At 35.8% G+C, this 20,312-nt stretch overlaps 1 protein-coding gene across 2 annotated transcripts; it reads left to right on the forward strand.

Moving 5' to 3' along the window:
• Positions 1–497: 497 nt before the first annotated feature.
• On the forward strand, positions 498–18,980 carry LOC121732379. Of its 2 annotated transcripts, XM_042122243.1 has the most exons (6): positions 498–769; positions 11,814–11,980; positions 12,982–13,165; positions 14,853–14,992; positions 17,729–17,948; positions 18,855–18,980. In XM_042122243.1, the coding sequence occupies exons 1-6, from the start codon at positions 718–720 to the stop codon at positions 18,941–18,943; spliced, it is 852 nt and encodes a 283-aa protein (XP_041978177.1). In that variant the 5' UTR covers positions 498–717; the 3' UTR covers positions 18,944–18,980. The 2 variants fall into 2 exon arrangements, with proteins under 2 accessions (XP_041978177.1, XP_041978178.1); XM_042122244.1 differs by lacking the exons at positions 498–769; positions 11,814–11,980 and adding an exon at positions 12,010–12,171.
• Positions 18,981–20,312: the final 1,332 nt, after the last annotated feature.

The raw sequence follows: 20,312 nt of genomic DNA on the forward strand, positions 1-20,312 counted from the left end.
CGCACTTACGCAAAAATCAATTCCAAATTAATTTAAATTTAAGCATTTAATGCTAAAATTAAAATTAATTTGGAATTGAACCCTAATAAAGTATGGATAATATTAAATAAAAAATAAAACATCTTTATTAAACAATAAACATACAAGGGACAAAACACAGCCAGAGTTAACAACACTAAAAAATAACAAGCAAATTCACATGACTCACTACATACTTAACATATTGATCTCATTTCAACAATATAAATACTTATAGGTAGTCTAGCTAAGTACCTATTTAAATTAATGTCTACCTTCACATGTGCAGGCAACGCGATGTCATCTTTTTAAAAAACTTACAGTGACATAATTCTGAATAGTAAAGCAAACGAGGAATTCAGTTTGAGTAACAACTTAATTTCATTACTTCTAACTGGGCCCTACTGCGCATGACTGCAGCCCAGCAGCAAAACTCAAACAACTGCGAAAACCAAGGATACACGGCGAAAGTTTCTGTTGTGAGCAGCACGTTTATGCCAATATATTTATAGTCTGAGATCGCGATTGATACTGCCAACTTACAAAAAAAAAACACGATTGATACTGGCAATTTGCAAAAACTGTTCGATGTTTAAAAATTTAAAAATGCAATCTGTCACGTAAAATGGAGCGAAAATTCAGTGGTGTGAACTGATAACTTTATAATAAGGTGCGTTGTTTACAAACTTTTAATGAAAAATGGGGTGTGTAGAAAATATTATGATGGTCATAGCACTGACGGTGTTTTTGGGTAAGTGATAATTTTTTGTCGTAATTATGGAATTATTTTTTTCAGATTATTTGAGTTTGTTAATTCATATTTTTTTGAGTTTTAATTTTAAAAAATCTGATACTATGAAATGTTACCAAATCATCAACATTCTGTTCAGTAACTATAATTAAAATTATTTATTTGAGCTGTCGTAATTTGAGGAATTCAATTGTTGTAGTTATTAAAATTTATCTTTGTCGTTACACTGAATTTACGGGAATATTTCGTTTTTAATAAATTTTAATATTGCCATCAAAACTTTAGTAAGCAATAAATAAGAACTTTATTGGTTTGTCCAGGAATTAATTTCATGTGTCAAAGTTAAATTTTGGGTTTGTTTTTACGGATTTACTTTTAGGTTTAAATATTGTTTCCTTATTATTATTACGCAGTTATAAAATAATACTAGATAGACTTTTTTTCAGGAAAATATAGATGTATATATTGTAATAGAAAAGGAAATTAAGAAATTTGTGAAATTTCAACTGCCTAGCTATTACGGTTCTTGAGATACGGCTTGGTGACAAACGTTTGGACAGACAGCGAACTCAAGTTTCGTTTTTACACTTTTTTACGAAATCCTAAAAGCAGTAAAAATACCTCAACGATGATAGTGATAATGGCGACATCACTTTGATATCGCTTGCACGACATCAAGGATAAAAACACGTTTCATCTCCTGCAGATACGCCGGGTTGATTCAGACCGCAACGCGACGCGACGAATTTTTTAATTTATATGGATTTGACAGATTCGCAAGACGTCTCACGCAATTGAAATCTGTCAAGTCCATAATATAAATTTATGCCACGCTGCGCTTCGCCTCGCCTCGTCGCGTTGCGGTCTGAATTGACCCATACGGTAATTTGATGCTGCACTTTATATCTGTAATCTATACACTATGATAATAATAATTGAAGACATGAGTTGAAAAACACGATAACTAACATTTTATAACATACGGACTTCACAAATTTTTAAACGACTTAAAAATTTTTTTTTTTGATTTTGATTTGATGTAATATTTCCAGATCTGCCCAGTTTTTGTATATTGTTTATATTGTTAATCTATTTCAGTGTCGGAACAAATGTGTCCAATTTCAAAAATGTATGCATGTATGTATGTTTTTATGTTTGTGTTCGCATATCTTCTGAAATACAAGTCCAATTTAAATAATTTTTTTTTGTTGTACTAGGTATTGTTCAACTTAGCAAACACTATAAGTTTCATCAAAATCAGTTCAGTGGTTTTTGAGATAAGGCAATTTTAATTCTCAATTACGTACAATTTTGAAGTCGGTTTTATCTTTTTAAAATACTAATAAGTCCCATATTAAGAATATAATTGGAAAAAACCTTGTAACTTGTCTACTTCATTACCTAATATACCTGGCTACATACAAAATGCACAGGTTTTTTTTATTTCGAATCATTGTTCCGCCCCTAAAGATTTTTTTTTTTTTGCATTGGATGCCTTATGAGCTCACTACTACAATATGAATACATAATTGTAAGTCACATATTATAATAAATGTAGACGCAGCCTTGCAAGCAGCCATCCTACTCCCAAGATGTGCTATCGTTTAGGAAATCGTTGACCTTGGCACACAAACGTTCTTTAATTACTTTTTTAAATTTATTAATTGATAGATTTTGAACGTTTTCCGGGATTTTATTGTAAAGGCACCAGGCACATTGACCTTTAAAAGATTTACTTATTTTGCTAAGTCTCATCACTGGTATTTCCAGCTTGTGCCTATTTCTAGTGTTTCCACCGTGACTATCACTTTTAGTTTTAAATTTAGTTAAATTATTTCTAATATACAATACATTATCCAAAATGTATTGAGAAGCAACAGTTAGAATATCAATTTCTTTAAACTTTTCTCTCAGAGATTCAAAAGCTGACATTTTATAAATTGGGCGTATAGCTCGCTTCTGCAGCACAAAAATTGTATTGATGTCGGCAGAGTTTCCCCATAAAAGGATACCATAAGACATTCTACTGTGAAAATAACTAAAATAAACTAGTCTTGCCGTGTCTTCATCAGAAATTTCCCAAATTTTTCTGACTGCATATGCTGCAGAACTGAGCTTACCTGCAAGATTAGCAATATGAGGACCCCACTGTAATTTACTATCTAATGTAATGCCTAAGAATATAGTGGAGTCCACCAAATTCATTTTCTCATCATTTAATAGTAAATTGGTTTGAACTTGCCTAACATTGGGCAAAGTAAATTTTAAACATTTGGTTTTCTTAGAGTTTAAAAGTAAGTTATTAATATTAAACCAATGTACTATTTTTGAGAGAGCACTATTTACCTCGTCGTAATTTGACTGCCGTCGCTTCACTTTAAAAATAAGTGAAGTGTCATCAGCAAAAAGTACTATCTCATTATCCTTAACTAGATAAGATAAGTCATTAATGTAGATGAGAAAAAGAAATGGTCCTAAAATGGACCCCTGTGGTACACCTAATTCTATTTTGGTCCCATTGGATCTTTTACTATTAACTTCAACCCTTTGAATCCTATTTTTGAGGTAAGAAGTCAAAAGGCTGAGTGCTGAGTCCCTTATGCCATAATGGTGCAATTTTTTTACTAAAGTAGCATGCTCGACACAGTCAAATGCCTTAGAGAGGTCACAAAAAATACCTAAGGCATCCTGTGACTCCTCCCAAGCTTCAAAAATGCTACAAAGAAGACCTATACCAGCATCCGTTGTGGAACGACCCTTAGTAAAACCGTATTGGTTATTGTGTAATAAATTATTTAAATTAAAATTTAACAGTAATTGCTGTAAAATTATTTTTTCAAATATTTTACTAAGAGTCGGTAAAATTATATTATATCACTTAAACCGCGGGGCACAGCTAGTTAGTAATATTTTGTGTATATTATTACTAGATGTTGCTCGCACTACAGCCAAAATGTGTGTGCCAGAACCCTACATTTTTCCAGGATAAAAGGAAACTATTTGCTTTCCCGGGATTTCCATACTAGATTTCAGCAGAATCGGTCCTGCGCTTTGAGCACGAAGAGGTTACAAATAGACAGACAGAAATACAGAATCACATTCGTATTAATAGTAATATGAAATTTGGAACTCAACTAATTAATGCTTGCCATCTGTATCTCAATAATATCTATGTAATCTTGCACTTTTAGACTCGAACTCACGATGTAAGGCGTATAGTAATATAAGTAGTAAGTACTTTACCTAACTATTAAAATGGAAAAGAAAAATGCGTAATAAACTTTACAAGACATCGTATCTTAGGTAGAAATTGTTTCAATATTCTCACAGAATATAATAGCGTACTGCAATGCAGTGTTCATCTTCCGACTCTATTTTATATCTGATCGCTTGATATTCTACACAGGGACAGGTTTATGAGCAGATATTAAATATATTTAGTGCCCCGGGCAAAATTGGGCGTTTGCCGATTGGTATTACGTGATAGTTATAGCAATAATTGGTATTTGGATGTAACAAAACCTAATAATGATAATATTTTAGGCTGTGTATGTACACCTTACAATAAAGTTCATTGTAAAATTAGAAAGAATATTTTTTTGTGATTCGTATGGGCAAGCGCCGGCAGCGTCACGAGTTTCCCCATACAAAAGTGAAAAAAATGGTCTATGGAACTTTCTACGAGGAACTCTTACACACCCTAAAGTGTTATCACTTAGTTTTGTTACTCGCTGTATAAGTATTATCATCACTTAGTTTTGTTACACCCTGTATGATTGAGCCTGACCAATTAGAACATGGAACACAGTCGCAGTAAAAATATTCGATACATATATAAAATTCTGGTAGCGGTGTTTGTTGCCAAACTTCTCCAAATTGGCTGGATTTTGATGAATTTTCTTTGCTCATTGGTTTGTTCTGAGAATCGGCCAACATCTATTTTTCTAAACTCTAAATTTTTAGAGTTTTATTTCACCGCAAATAATACAATATTATTCTTGGGAAAAATGGTTACCTTCTAGTAAGTTTCATACTTAGATGAATGTGTTTCAATAAACCAGTTTTATAATGATCATTCTGACAAATTCAAGCAAAAAACTGCTTTTGGAATAGTAGACAACATAATATTGTAACATAAGCTTTATATATTATAGCTAGTACTGCTAATAATTACTAAGTAGGTGACTAAAATATTTGCGAACGCAATCCATAATAGGCACTTTACATGCAATAGGTCATCCGTCCTTTCTACGTTACCTAGATTTGCACAAATACCACATGGTATTAAAACTTTTACTTGTTTTGGACGTCCAGTTTTGGTCGGGTTTTGTTACACGGTTGTTTTGTTGTAGGTTTACGTGTAACAGTTTGCCGTTATTTCCACAAACGCAGCTAAAAATACCATTAAATTTTTTGCCAACCCTTTTTTTACTTTTACGCCTAAACTCTACCTACACTAGCAAATAGAAATATAATATTATGTTACACCTTGCAATATAAAATGTGTAGAGTTTACACAAAATTATTTCATTGTAATTTGTAGCTACAATTATTTATTTATAATATTATCACTGAACAAAATTTTAAATCTTTATTCATTCATGTTAGCTTAGTTTACTTATTTTTATGAACTGTAAGGGTCAATTAAGACCACAACGCGACGAGACGAGGCGAGGCGCGGCGCGGCATAAATTTGTATGGATTTGACAGATTTCAATTGCGTGAGACGTCTTGCGAATCTGTCAAATACATATAAAAGAAATGCATCTACGCGTCACGTTGCGGTCTGAATCAACCCTAAAGTGACGATATATTTTGTGATATTTCTGCCTAGGACATCAAAAAAGTACTTTTTTACATCACGACATTCACGATCTCATCAACAAAGTCTATAAACATACACAACAAACAATAATATTATAATGTCTTCCTTTTTAATACGGAACTCTTCTTCCGATTTGCCTGCTATTATATCCCAACGGAAATGAGTTTGTACGCGAAAAATACTTGTTTATGACATGTACATACGACAAAAGAAGGTAAATTGTTAATCCCTGTCCACACAGACCACAGCGACTTGGCGCCGCGCCAAGCGACGATTGCGTTTTACTGCTGCGATTATTTTCACTAGTGCAGTTGAATTCCTTTAGAATTTCCACGTCTGAGCGGACATGAAAGAATTTTGCGCACCCACCGACAGTAATGCTCGTTTTGAAGGGTTCCGTAATCGAATATCCAAGTTGTGATTTCAATGATGTGGATACGGATTTGTGTTGTAGAGGGATTTTTGGTTAGGGTCTTAGTGTCTAAACAAAAGCCGCGGGCAAAAGCTCGTTAATATATATTATAGCTTAAATCTGTGACGGGCTTAAAGCCACAGACAGATATAAGTGTGAAAGTGTTTAAACACAATATGACTAGGCCGAAGTTACGCGGCGTAAATTCTTCATGACTACGCCCGCAATGTATTTTAAATTACCGATGACACACTATTCCGTCGCGTTCCGTCCGTATATTGTATGCGTTTGACATTGCGGACGTAATCATGCGGAATTTACGCCGCCGTAATTCGGCCTAGTCATATTGTGTTTATACACTTTCACACTTATATCTGTCTGTAGCTTTAAGCCCGTCACAGACTTAAGCTATAATATATATTAACGAGCTTTTGCCCGCGGCTTCGCTCGCGTTAAGAAGTATTATTATATACAAACTTTCATCCCCTATTTGAACCCCTTGGGGTTGGAATTTATCAAAATCCTTTCTTAGCGGATGCCTACGTCATAACATCTACCTGCATGCCAAATTTCAGCCCGATCCGTCCAGTGGTTTGGGCTGTGCGTTAATAGATCACTATGTCAATCAGTCAGTCACCTTTGAGTTTTATATATATATATATAGATATATTTATAGCTAGACATATTTTCTATACTAAATCCACATGCCACAGAAATATATATTATAGCTGAGTGTGTGGTCATGCGAAATTAGCATAGAAAATATATATTAATATGCCGAGCTATAAATATATTAATATATATTATAGCTAAGTCTGTGACGGGCTTTATACTACGTATAATATTAAAAACGAAATTCGTTTCCAGTCTTGCAAAACTGGTATTTAAATTTTTATTTTATTTATATTGGTTTGGTGAAAAACTTTTAGTCTGTTAACCACAGCTACGCCTACTAAAACAAATATAGTAGTTGTAGCTGTGACTACGTTAGACGGCGCAGTTCTATATAACTCTAGATATTGTATTTTATATCTGATAGAACTTTTACGACGAATAAGAACAAGGTTCATTTAATAGAATTTTCCCAATAACATAATATGTAGAGATGTGCCGACTAGTCGGTAAAGCGAACTATCCGGCCACTTTTGTAGTCGGCGACTAGTTGGCAAATAGTCGGCAAAAACCGCCGACTATTTGGCTTTTTTTATTTTGCTATTATTGAAATTATATTTAAGAAAAACTCTCTTCTAAAGTATGCCAAACTGCTAAATATTACTCGATATCCGAAACAAACTATTACTGACATAGAAAAACTAAAGTAGCTTGTGCTCACGGGAATAAAGTTCATAACGAATATTATGAAAAATATAACAGAATCAATCCACGATCCGTCTGGGGACGCAAGTTAGATGAGTAGCCTGGTATCTCGTCCAACAAAATCTTGTCCTACTAGGACGAGTTTCCATGACTGTTGACGAGATTGTTTTAATACAAGTTCATTTAAGTTGGAAGATGTCTGTGACTTGTGATGTCGTAATAACATTGTTCAGTTAATTTGCTTTACAAGTATAATTTGTTTCTTTCTTCAGATTTTGTTAAAATTCGCTGTATTTGCTAACACAAAGGATTCGAGATTTCTGTTTATCTTAATATTATGTACATTGTATTTTGCATATTAGGGTTTCTTGTGTATTTTTTAACTTTGAAAAGTAAAAAACAAACCATGCAAAAGTGTCTACAGGTCTATCTGTTAGGTACATTTTTACTCTTAAAAACTTTAACCGATTTTGAAAAAAAAAACTAGTAGGTCTTTAAGTCTTTGAAAAGGACATAAGATTGTTTTTTGCGAAAAAATGTACAGCTTCCGCGTGATAAAAGAATTTACACAACATTCAGTCATTAATAAAGGAATTTACAGAGATTAATTTTGAGTATACGGGTAGTTGCTTCAGTAGTTCGTAGATTTCTAGCCGAAATTCTAATTATTACCTGAAAGCTTCTAATTATTACCTGTGTATTTATGTCGCAGTCATCTGGTTGACTCAGCTATTAGATTGAATGACTAGCAAATTCATTGTAATGAATTTGCTAGTCATTCAATCAAATTGCTGATTCAGCCAGATGACTGTGACATAAGTAAACATCCTTATTATAATAAGCGTGATCTCCATAAGCGTAGTACACTCGCGATAAAAAGTTCTACATATTTTGACATTACAGTTTAATCGTAATTTTAGTCATTGAGTGTACCCGAAAGCCATCTAATCAAGGTGGGATTGTAACTTGTGTGTGGCCAGTTGTGCGATAACAGTATTGAGGTCAGCGAGGTATTGTTAATTTAACCTAATGGAACTGTATTTACACAGAAAAGTATCTTTTGTATCGCCATTATGCCCTTTGTAATATATTTGTACTTCACAAGCCATTGTACAAAATACTAATATCACAAAAGGAAAAATTGTTTGACATGGTATTTGTTTGTATATGTCGCAGGGAAAAGAAGATATCAGGGATATCCCGAAATCCCTAGGGATATCACGAAATCGCGGTAGATACCGAATATTCTTGTTTCTTACGTCTTCTTACTAAACAAATCTAGTGATATGTCATTTCACTAAACTAAATCTAGTGAAATGTCAGAAAAGCGGATACCGCCGAATAAAAATCGAGCTACGCATTTCTCTCGCTCGCTCTAATACCCTATCACTATCTTATGGGGGCGACTAACCCTAAATTGACGATTTTATAATTCATTTTTATACTTGAAAATAAGCCCCGAATTGTTTCATTTTGTAGACATAGATACTACATTATATTTCCGAGAATCAGACCTAGCAAAAATACGATATCTTAAAATTTTCTCGATCACAAAGATGCATCTAATTTTCACGAATTTTTCATATATTGCCATAACCGTGCATTAAACTAAGTTAATATTTTAACACATTGTATAAAATTCTATCATTGAGGAACTGACCTAGCGGATTTTTTAAATGTTACATATTTATCGAGTTGTTAGGAAGAAAATAATTTACTTTTTATTTAAATGAATCCGCGTCGTACTTTTTCACCTGGCATATGAAAGACGGGCGTGAGTGTGAAGAGAGAAGAACGATTTTTTGCGTTAGTCGCCCTCTTAACGCGAATGGGGCATTATCAGCGTGAAGGGATCTTATTATCGGTATTGAGTTATTAATATCCCTATAATATACATTTAACAGGCTATCGAACCATGCAAGTAACATGCGCGTAAGTCTGGAAAATATTAAAAAATGTTGAAACTCGAGAGTCGTAAAAGGTGATATTTAGAAAATCACATTCAAACTTAACGTACACGTAATAATTTAACGACTAAAGTCACACGAGCCGCGCCAGCTCGAGCGACGCATTTGTTTCACTCCCACTAGTGCCCGTGTGGGTATTAGAGCGAGCGAGAGAAATGCGTAACTCGATTTTTATTCGGCGGTATCCGCTTTTCTGACATTTCACTAGATTTGTTTAGTAAGAAGACGTAAGAAACAAGAATATTCGGTATCTACCGCGATTTCGTGATATCCCTAGGGATTTCGGGATATCCCTAATATCTTCTTTTCCCTGCGACATATACATTGAATGGTCCTATCTTCTATATATTAATACGTGAGCCAAAAACTTTGTATCCCTTTTGAGGAAAAATGGGGAAACGTAGGTGAATGAAATTTTGCACAGTTATAGTTTATATGGTGAAGGAGTGCATCGAGCTAATATTATTTTGAAATTATGCTTTTATCATACATTTTTTATACGAATAAAATATTACACACACTACAACACACACTAGGAAAAATGACAGATTTTTCAGTCTATACATACGAATTATACTCTTTTATTTATGGTTGAAGTCTGTTGACAACAAGGTGACAAATTGAAAATGGATTATAGTTTTTTTTTTATTGAATCTTAGATACTGACAATGACAATGCTTACACGGCCAGTCTGAGATCAGATGAGTCCCAGAGACAAGAGTTGAAAAAAATATGATAAAGTCAATATATTTTTACAGAATCTTTATTCTGTAGTAATATATAGACTTTATCATATTTTTTTCAACTCTTGTCTCTGGGACTCAGCTGATCTCGGACCTTTGTAGTAGTCCTAATGTCGTTGAAACTAAGGTCGAATTTCAACCATTTGGCGATCTCTAGTACTAAGTAATTTTGTTACTTATAGCATGTAAGGACATTTCTGGAGACTAAATGATACGATAACTTTTTTTAAGCTGTGTGGTCGCTGTTTTATGATGACAAAAAGTTATCTAAATGAGTATGATACTAAAATTGTATGGTGTTCTAGATATTCTGAATTAATAATCCATTATATTACTAATATTATAAATGCAAAAGTGTGTCTGTCTGTCTGTCACCTCTTCATGCCCAAACTCCTAAACCAATTTTACTGAAATTTGGTATGGGTATATTGTGATTCCCAGGAAAGGAGATACGATACTTTTATCCTGAAAAAATGTACCGTACATTTATCCCACGCGATAATTGAATTTTGTCGCAACGGGGTTGCGGACGTCATCTAATTAATAATAATAATTTATAAATTCAGATGATAAATCCAGAGAACCGTTCCGGCTGTGTAAGGCCAGCCTAAAGGCTTCAAAGATAGCTCGGTGCAGTTTGCCGCATACCACTTGCGCGCTCTTTATGCCAGGCATCTGCACTGTTAATTAGCTATGTAGACGAGCAGATCATTTTCGTCATTAATATGCTCTCCATGTTTTTAAATTTAAATAATTCATGTGAGAAAGTTTATAAAATTAATTTGCTATTACTACATGTTCAATCATAATAATATATTTTACACTCCTAATTTTATATTATACAAAATAGTCACATAAAATAAAATGAAAAAATCGCGTGGTAGCTCTCATAGTGAGTTGATCCTTAGATGAAAAAGTATACAGACAAAAGTGTTTACAAAAACCGTCCGAAGCTAAGTCGTGAAACCATTTAGTTCAAGTGATATTAATATTTCACGAGCACAACAGCAAGCGCTAGGTCACGCTAAATGTAAATAACTTTTTAGGACTTCCCCACTTAATGTAATTAACTTTTGCTTTTGGTAAAAAATAAAGATGTGATTTACATATTATTAGTACTTTTGTTACACTTTTAATTTACAAATGCAAATGGCGAGTGAAATAGATTGTGTGGTAAGTTGGTAACCATAGACTTATTTATATACTGTCGTATAAGTTTATGGTACGGGTCGTATAAGTTTACGTGGGAGAGCCATGCTTCTGCACGAATGGACCGGCTTGACCGGAGAAATACCACGTTCTCACAGAAAGCCGGCGTGAAACAGCGCTTGCGCTGTGTTTCGCCGAGTGAGTGAGTTTACCGGAGGCCCAATCCCCTAACCTATTCCCTTCCCTACCCTCCCCTATACCCTCCCCTTCCCTACCCTCCCCTATTACCCTATTCCCTCTTAAAAGGCCGGCAACGCACCTGCAGCTCTTCTGATGCTGCGAGTGTCCATGGGCGACGGAAGTTGCTTTCCATCAGGTGACCCGTTTGCTCGTTTGACTCCTTATTTCATAAAAAAAAGGTGGTAACACTGTTATATAAACTAGAATTATTTTGCAAATAATAGTACTAATAAAAATATAAAGTATATTTTGTATCTTTTGATTACAGAATATAATATCCGTGATTTCGGCTACACACAACACTTTTTTATACATAACGTAACGTGGCTAGAAGTGTCATTATTTTAAGTACATACAAAACACGCAAAATAACTACATGTTATTGTTGCAGCTGTGACGTCAGCGCACGAGATCAGTCAGCTGCAGGTGCCGCTGTACGCGGACCCGCGGCGCGAGGCCGAGCTGAGCTGCCACTTCCGCATGGACGACCAGCGCCTGCACTCCGTCAAGTTCTACCGCGACATGTACGAGATATTCCGATACAACCCCTCGCAGACGGTATGTACTATAGTGTTGTTGCAGCTGTGACGTCAGCGCACGAGATTAGTCAGCTGCAGGTGCCGCTGTACGCGGACCCGCGGCGCGAGGCCGAGCTGAGCTGCCACTTCCGCATGGACGACCAGCGCCTGCACTCCGTCAAGTTCTACCGCGACATGTACGAGATATTCCGATACAACCCCTCGCAGACGGTATGTACTATAGTGTTGTTGCAGCTGTGACGTCAGCGCACGAGATCAGTCAGCTGCAGGTGCCGCTGTACGCGGACCCGCGGCGCGAGGCCGAGCTGAGCTGCCACTTCCGCATGGATGACCAGCGCCTGCACTCCGTCAAGTTCTACCGCGACATGTACGATATATTCCGATATAACCCCTCGCAGACGGTATGTACTATAGCGTTGTTGCAGCTGTGACGTCAGCGCACGAGATCAGTCAGCTGCAGGTGCCGCTGTACGTGGACCCGCGGCGCGAGGCCATGCTGAGCTGCCACTCCCGCATGGACGACCAGCACCTGCACTCCGTCAAGTTCTACCACGACATGTACGAGATATTCCGATACTCGCAGACGGTATGTACTATAATGTTGTTGCAGATGTGACGTCAGCGCACGAGATCAGTCAGCTGCAGCAAAAAAAGCGATTCGTCTGATTTTCAGGTGAAGCAGTTTATTTCTTCTTCATCTTAAAAACTTTGTCGGTCAATTTTTGTTTCTCATCCATACTCTCCCATACATACTAATTATATATTGTAAATGCGAAATGTGTGTGTCTGTCTATCTGTCTGTCCGTCTGTCTGTCTGTTACCTCTTCACACCCGAATCGCTGAACCGACTTTTCTGAAATTTGGCATGGAGACACTTTGAGTCCCGGGAAAGGATATTATAATATGGTACTTTTTATCCTGGAAAAATTTACGGTTCCCGCGCGATTATCGAGTTTTGGCTCTGAGTTGGTGCTTTAAACATTACTGCGATGATATTATCATTGATGTTTTTCTCCATAGCCGCCGATTCGTCTGTTCAACGTGTCAGGAGTGGCGGTACAGGGCGGCGAGTGCCTGGCGGCGTCGTGCGCGGTGCGCATCATGCCGCCGCCACTGGCCGGCCGCGCCGCCTACAGCTGTGAGGTCTCCACAGAGGGACCCAAGTTCAAGATCGCGCGACAGACCAAGCACATGACTGTTGTCGGTGAGTGATGTAATCTAAAATCTCAGTATCGAGCAACTAGGGGCTCTCTACAGAGGAACTAAAGTTCAAGGTTGGTATCAGACCTTGATTGTTTTTAGAGTTTTTTTGTTGGTTTCTGGGACAGTATTTTACTTTGAACTTGAACCCTGACAAGTTCTCCATCAAACCTAAGTTCCACACAACTTTGTTTAGCACAAAGCGTTTGAAGGTACTGGCAAAACAACCATTTACGGCCGTTCCCAATATTTGATCTATCTCTGGTTTTGCCCTACTACAGATAGGAATAGCTCACAATTGACATAAAATATATGTCTCTAATGTCTAATGTGAGCTATTCCTATCTCTAGTAGGGCAAAACCAGAGATAGATCAAATATTGGGAACGGCCGTTAGAAAGCCATTATTGTTTTGCTTATCTATGTGAGTACATTATGGCAAGATCCTTCCACGAACAGCTGGTAATTTATGTAACCTTATTGCCGTCTTAGATCTCGCCGGCCTAATGTAATTAGGACTCGCGTCTTTAACGTAGATCCGACATGACCACAAACACTCCCTAACTCACAAATAACACGACGTTGATCTAAAAGTTCGTCTAACTCGGCTTAGTAACTTGTGAAACTTTAATTGCTACCAAAACTATTTTAATATGGTGATCCTTATCAGAATTTACTCGTTTGGACGTCTAATATTTTACTAAGTAGGAAGTCGAAGTTTAAATTGATGGAATAAGTGGAATATTGTTATTAGTTTGTTTTATATTCCGTATCCATTTTATCCACATGATATACGGAGCTGAAACGTGGACACTCACTATAGGACTATAAGCTCACAAGATTAAGATTGCTCAGCGTGCTATGGAAAGTGCTATGTTGAGAGTATCTCTGGTGGACAAAATTCCTAATATAGTCATTCGCCAGAGAACTGAAATCAATGACATCGCTCATAGAATTAGCACGCTGAAGTGGAAGTGGGCTGGTCATGTCTGCAGTCGGGAAGACGGCAGATGGAGCAGACAAGTGTTATAGTGGATACCTAGATTAGGCAAACGTAGTGTAGGACGTCCCACAGTACGGTAGATCGACGATTTGAAGAAAGCAGAGGATGGATGAGGGCTGCCCAAGATCGGGATGGTTGGCGCTCATTGGAGGAGGCCTACATTCAGCAGTGGATAGCAATAGGCTGGTGATGATGATGATGATGACGATGATGAGATGATGATGATGATAATGATGATGTATTTTTACATGATAAATTGGACTGGTACGTTATGGTTTTGTTGATTAAAATATTGATTTAGCTAAGCAGACAGATGGCTACATAAATCCTCTAGAACTATACCAATACCATCATGTTACGGGTTTTGTTTGAAAAGTTAGGTTACGGTAAGTAAAGCTGTTATCAACATTAGCCAATCAAAATATGCACTAGTAGAATACTCTCCTATCAAAACAAAAAAAAAACCTTAGAAACCGGACATTAGTAACACGTATAAGTATGTACCATCGAAGAAATTGATTCATAGCCAGTTGGCGGACCTACGTCATTTGGTCGAATAATGTGAATTCAATGTAAGTTGTGATCTGTCGGCTGGGTTTGACAAAACACGACCTAATTACGTAGGTCCTTGATCTGCCAATGAATCAACTTCTCTGATAGTACCTTATATTATTGTATGTTCCATACAGCGATGCCAGAAAAGGATCCAGAGATCACGGGAGCACCTAAGCTGGTGTCACCGGGCGAGCAGGTGGTGCTCAATTGCACCTCCGCACCCTCGCTACCACCTGCTGAAATCAACTGGTATGTTGATGAGGAGCAGCAAAAGGTATTAACTTTTTTACACTAGAACTAAGGCTTCTTTCAGACGAACGGCACTTGTCGACGGCACGCGTCGTCGGCGTCGGCAGCTGTATTTTTTTTTGTATAATATGTATTGAAAAAAAACCTAACTTTAATGAAAAAATAAAACAATAAAACCTGACGCTGAACTAATTATAGTAATAATTATTAGTGTAGTCTAGCGTCAGGGTTTATTTTTTAAGCCATTCATTCTGAGTCTTTTGACGATTCGGTCATAAAAATAATCCTATCTATCCATTAAAATAGATTATTTTTATTAATTCAAATAGTGTGACAAACTCATCAAAAGACGCCACTTTTCTAACGATTGGCCCTTTAATAGTTCAGATTTCAGAAAATCGTATTATTGGCATTCCTAGTGTTTTGAAACAAACACTAGGAATATCAATCGAAGGATTTTATGTAGTCAAACAAAGATCTATGATGCCAATAATACAACCAACGTTTGTGTACTTTGCCCAACATCAAGTACCGAAATAATCCCTAAGAATTAAGATCCATTCATCCATTAGTTGCAATAAGCAATATTACATTGTGAACTTTCACGGAAATCCTCTTGTACGTAAACAGCAAACCCAGCTCAGGAACTTTTGCATAAGACTGAACAATGGTTTTAATGCCAGGTGGTTTCATCAAGGATTGGCCAAAGTCTGCTCTACAAATTGGATTGAAAATCCATTCCTGGATTAGCTACTATCAATTATTGCAATTGAAGTTGCGTTTGATTGAGTTCCGAAGTTAATTTCAAGTCGGGCAACATTTTGAATTGAGTACGTGATATTAAAATACGCTGCGAAGTAGATTTGCTACGCTGTGTAGAATCGGTTTTACATTTCCATTATTAGATTAAGATCATAATCGTACCAGGGTTTACTAGTCTAATTGCTTTAATGATAATTTCTTTGAATAAAATATACCTAATAATAATATTTTGTTGTAAAGCGCTTATTAGCTAACAAAAAGGTGATAAACTTTTAATTTCCCAAGTTGGATGGTTTCCTTTGAAAACTAAAAGAATGTTTGGTCAAACCATAATTATATTCTAAAAATATCTGATTTGGTAATTGTCGTAATTTAGAACAAAAGTATACTAGCTTACAATATAACTTTTCAATAATTTGTAAACCTATACAATAGAATTAGATTTTAGTACTTTTATTTCCTGACTGTACCAACTCGAGAGTATTATTGTAACAATTCCAATTATAAATTCTATGACGTATAAATTGAATTTCGCAGAATAACTTTTGACCGAAATTATGAAATTATAATTGGAGACATAAGTGGATGAATTAGGTAACTTACATTTGAAAATGTTCGTTTTTTACATAAAATAGTTATGAAGGTTTTGGAACCGTTCCCGGTTTTTTGAAAAATTATTTGAAAAAAAAGTGGATTCTATGTAGTGTCCGACCGAAGATATTTTATTTTTGGCCGAAGCCGAAGCCGATTAAGCAGCAGTGGCCACAAACTTCGGCAGAAGTCGAAGCCGAAGGTTTATAATCTCTCAATAATTAATTTTGTTCAATATTGTCTACAAAGTTTGTGATTTTGTGATTTATAATTGTAAAAAATAATCATTTGTTTATTAATTAACAAATTACAATTAGACCAATCAATCTATTGTTTTACTCGACTATCACAATTTGTATATCACAATTTAATTGATAAACACAATTAATTCAAAATAAAACACTCGTTTAAAATATACACGTACAAACTTGTCTTGACATGCATGCAATGTGATATTTGACAGTAACTCCCAGCGGTCTCTGCAAAGTCTTTCGGAACAGTTCATTCAATCTCGACGGTTGCTCGGACCTTCGGCGAAACCTTGGGCTTTGGCCGGGTTTTGGGACAAAGCCGAAGGTCGAACACTAATTCTATGTATAGATAGCTAAATATAATATTAGATAGATGATGAAGTTGGTAACTAACAATATTTGTTCAAATTGTTTGTTTAAATTTTAAAATAATGAGTAATTGCCCTTATGTTGTAAAATGTTAATTATCCTCTTCATCCACTCGCGTCTTCAACTGTGAAATTGCTTTTAGAATTTTTGTTAAATTATTATAATATTATCTTTTATAATATAAAACGTACTAAAAGCTTTAATAAATCCAAATTAACAATAAATATTTCATAAGTCCCTTGATTGTACCTAGTCTCTGATTTCAAAAACGATTACAAAATGACATATTTTGTTAAAAAAACAAAAACTAGACACATAATAAATAATTACATAAATATTATCATCACTAAAAGAGAGAGAGAAAGAAGGAGGAGCTTTGCCAGGAATGTGAAAGAGTGACGTGTTTTTGTATTATTTTCCCAAAATTGAGCTAAGCTTCCAAATACGTGCAATTTTGTGTTCCCTCCAAAACTCCATCGAAAGTTTTAGTAAAGTGTGTACCACATTACTGAATCGATCGACTTGACTCATTGACTGTATTGACTTTTACGACTTTGACTAGACTTTGGACTTAACAAAATAGAAAACTGATGCTAAAAATTGTTACAAGATCATAGTTTTTCCGCCATTTACTCGAATCTGACCATGGTTATTGGTTAATCTATCAACAAAAATCGTCGCTACACCACACTGTTCAATGCGAGCGAGATAAGGAACTTCGTTCCAAAAAAATAAAGAAATAAGGAGAAAGATAGAGTGCGAGATATAACAAGATAATTTTGTTGCAGACAGAGCAGTGGCAGAACACGGAACTAAGTGAGCCCACGTCTACTGGTCTTCAATCTTCATGGCGCGTCCTCAAGCTAGTGGTGCCTACCACTGCAAGTGGTATACTCCGAGTGCGATGCGAGTCTCTTCTGGTGGTGGAGCCCCCGGTGGTCAGAGATACCATCACCACCATAACCGTGCACGCTAGGACGCAGCTATCCAAGTATGTCTCCAATGGAGGTGAGTTTAAGTAAAGTTTAACGATTCGGAATCGCTACGTTTTGCCTTTATACTGGTATCGTTCCATTTACAAATTTAAAATAGGAACATCGTAGCGTAACGAACGTATAAGAAACTCAGCTGTTTTTTAAACCAAACTCGGTCAACACATAGACATCATATTACAAATATTATGATGTCTTTATTGTGTTAACTCTCGCGTTTTCTGACACAGTATTGCTTTTCCCTCATAAATTATTACACTAATTGTATGTATCTCAAATTACACTCAAATTAGCGTATGCCAAATGAAGCGGTCTAATTAATATGAATTTAATTCTTCAAGCCCCATAAGATCGCGACAACAATAGATCGCGAATACAATAGCATATCCTGGAATCCGCGACCGCAGTAATATTCTACTGTTAATTATATTTCTATGGCGCTCTGAAAAACACAACGTTTACTCTGTACCTCGCAGCTTAGCTGCATACAAAATTGACTCAAGCAAATGTAGGCACTGGGCAGCTAAAAGCTGTTATTTTAGACACCAAATTACAGTGGAAACTAAACACAAATGTTTGTGAGGCTAAACACAGCACTTGGACTCACAATTAAACTTGTACTACACTTTGAGGCTAGATTTACACTCGCACAGATTAGTGCTCGAAACAGCAAACAGTGTAACAAATTTTGATAATATTCATGATAGTAGGCCATACTTTTACAAAAAAGGAAATTGTCTATAACTAGAATGAAGGTAATGGTTGAATGAGAACGAAAGTGAAAATAAAATTTGTAGATAAAATTAGTATAAATATAAGTAAACTGTATTAAAAAAAAAACTTTTCGTTAATTTTTTTTTAAATTTGCGTAAGTAAATTAGGTTTCATCTTCCTGTAGTGATGTTATTTTTGTTTGTTACAGGTAATCAACAATACCTGCAAGAAATAATTTTTAATTTGTATGTGTTTTGGACTTTCAAAGTTACACTAAAATTTTTATTGAACTTATGAGGTGAATTTTGTATTTAGTGTAAAAAGTACAATGAAAAGGAAACGTAGCTATAAATATTGAATCTATAAGAATATTGTTGTACATACCTACTTAATAAGTAATCTAAGTTTTAGCACAGAATATAATATATTAGTAGGTTTTAGGTAAATTTTTCTGACATAATATGAGATGTTAAATCGACTTATTGTTAAACAGTATTATAACTATGCAATTATTATAGTATTATTAGAATTTGAATTGATTTTACAACATTGTAAAGTATAATATTATGTTTTTATAACCTTATGTTACTTTCAAGTATGGTTTATATGTAAAGATGATCACGAAGAAAAATGAGAGAGGGAATATTGAAAATGTAATATATAACAATTAAGTATGAGAATAAAAATATCTAGACAAGATTGTTTTTTTTTATTATACTGTTTTGTTGTTTTGATTACACTGTCAGTTGACCAATCACGTGCAAAAGACAATGCATAGTAGCATAGTTTTCTGCATGGGTGTGCGTACTCGCGTATATAAAGAAGCCGCTTTAGTTAAAACAAAGGCATGCTCTATTTTGGCTTTTATTTGAGTAAGTAAGAGCCATACCTCACCGGGACGCTACGGCGACGTGGCCAGCGGCGTCGCCAACTAGTTCTATTGAGATGTATGTCGGGTAACTTACCTGGTGACGGACTGGCGACGTTACCAAATAGCCAGCGTAGCCAGAGTCGACCGCTCCGCATACGGCGACTGTTGACGTTGCCACTTGTTTGCACGTCTTTGTATGCACTCAATCAGTCGCTGAGTTTAGAGATATCCTCAGATAATTTAATATTTCTTCAAGGTCTTTTTTCAAATCTTCATAAAATTTAAGAAAAACACCGTTCTGCGGCGACGTGAGACGCCAGACGTTGCCATGGTAACGTCACTGGCCAAATTGCCAAGCCATCTCGGTGAGGTATATCTCTAAGCGTAAGAACACATCTGCCGAACGTAAGGCGCGGAAAGTTCCGCTGACGGAAGTTTACGTTAACTGAACGCGGCGTAATTTACGCTGATGTTTCATAGAGAACTTGAAATACATTGCGTATTGAGCCGAGCGTTCGGCGCCGAACGTTCTGCAGATGTGTCGCAACACGAATACCAAACAAAATTAGGCTGTCTGCATGTTTTATGTCAATTATTATTGTCATATTTAATTACTGTACAGTAAGTGTTAATTTTTAAATGTCCAAAATACGCAAAATAAAAATGATACCTACAATGAAGTGGTTTTACTAAGTATGTTACATGACACATCTGACATATTCGTATAGTCCGTAATCTGTCTATGAATAAATTTTCCTGATGGTACATCTAGTATGTCGCTACTCGCTACTTGCG

This window comes from Aricia agestis, chromosome 12 (genome assembly GCF_905147365.1).
Source record: "Aricia agestis chromosome 12, ilAriAges1.1, whole genome shotgun sequence".
NCBI classification, from domain to species: Eukaryota; Metazoa; Arthropoda; class Insecta; order Lepidoptera; family Lycaenidae; genus Aricia; species Aricia agestis.

Bases quoted from the DNA above. Each gene is read 5' to 3' on its own strand.
- LOC121732379 (XM_042122243.1), top strand. From the start codon at position 718: ATGGGGTGTGTAGAAAATATTATGATGGTCATAGCACTGACGGTGTTT. The intron at 770-11,813 runs GTAAGTGATAAT...TTATTGTTGCAG, and splicing joins AGCACTGACGGTGTTTTTGG to CTGTGACGTCAGCGCACGAG. The intron at 17,949-18,854 runs GTGAGTTTAAGT...TGTTTGTTACAG, and splicing joins CAAGTATGTCTCCAATGGAG to GTAATCAACAATACCTGCAA.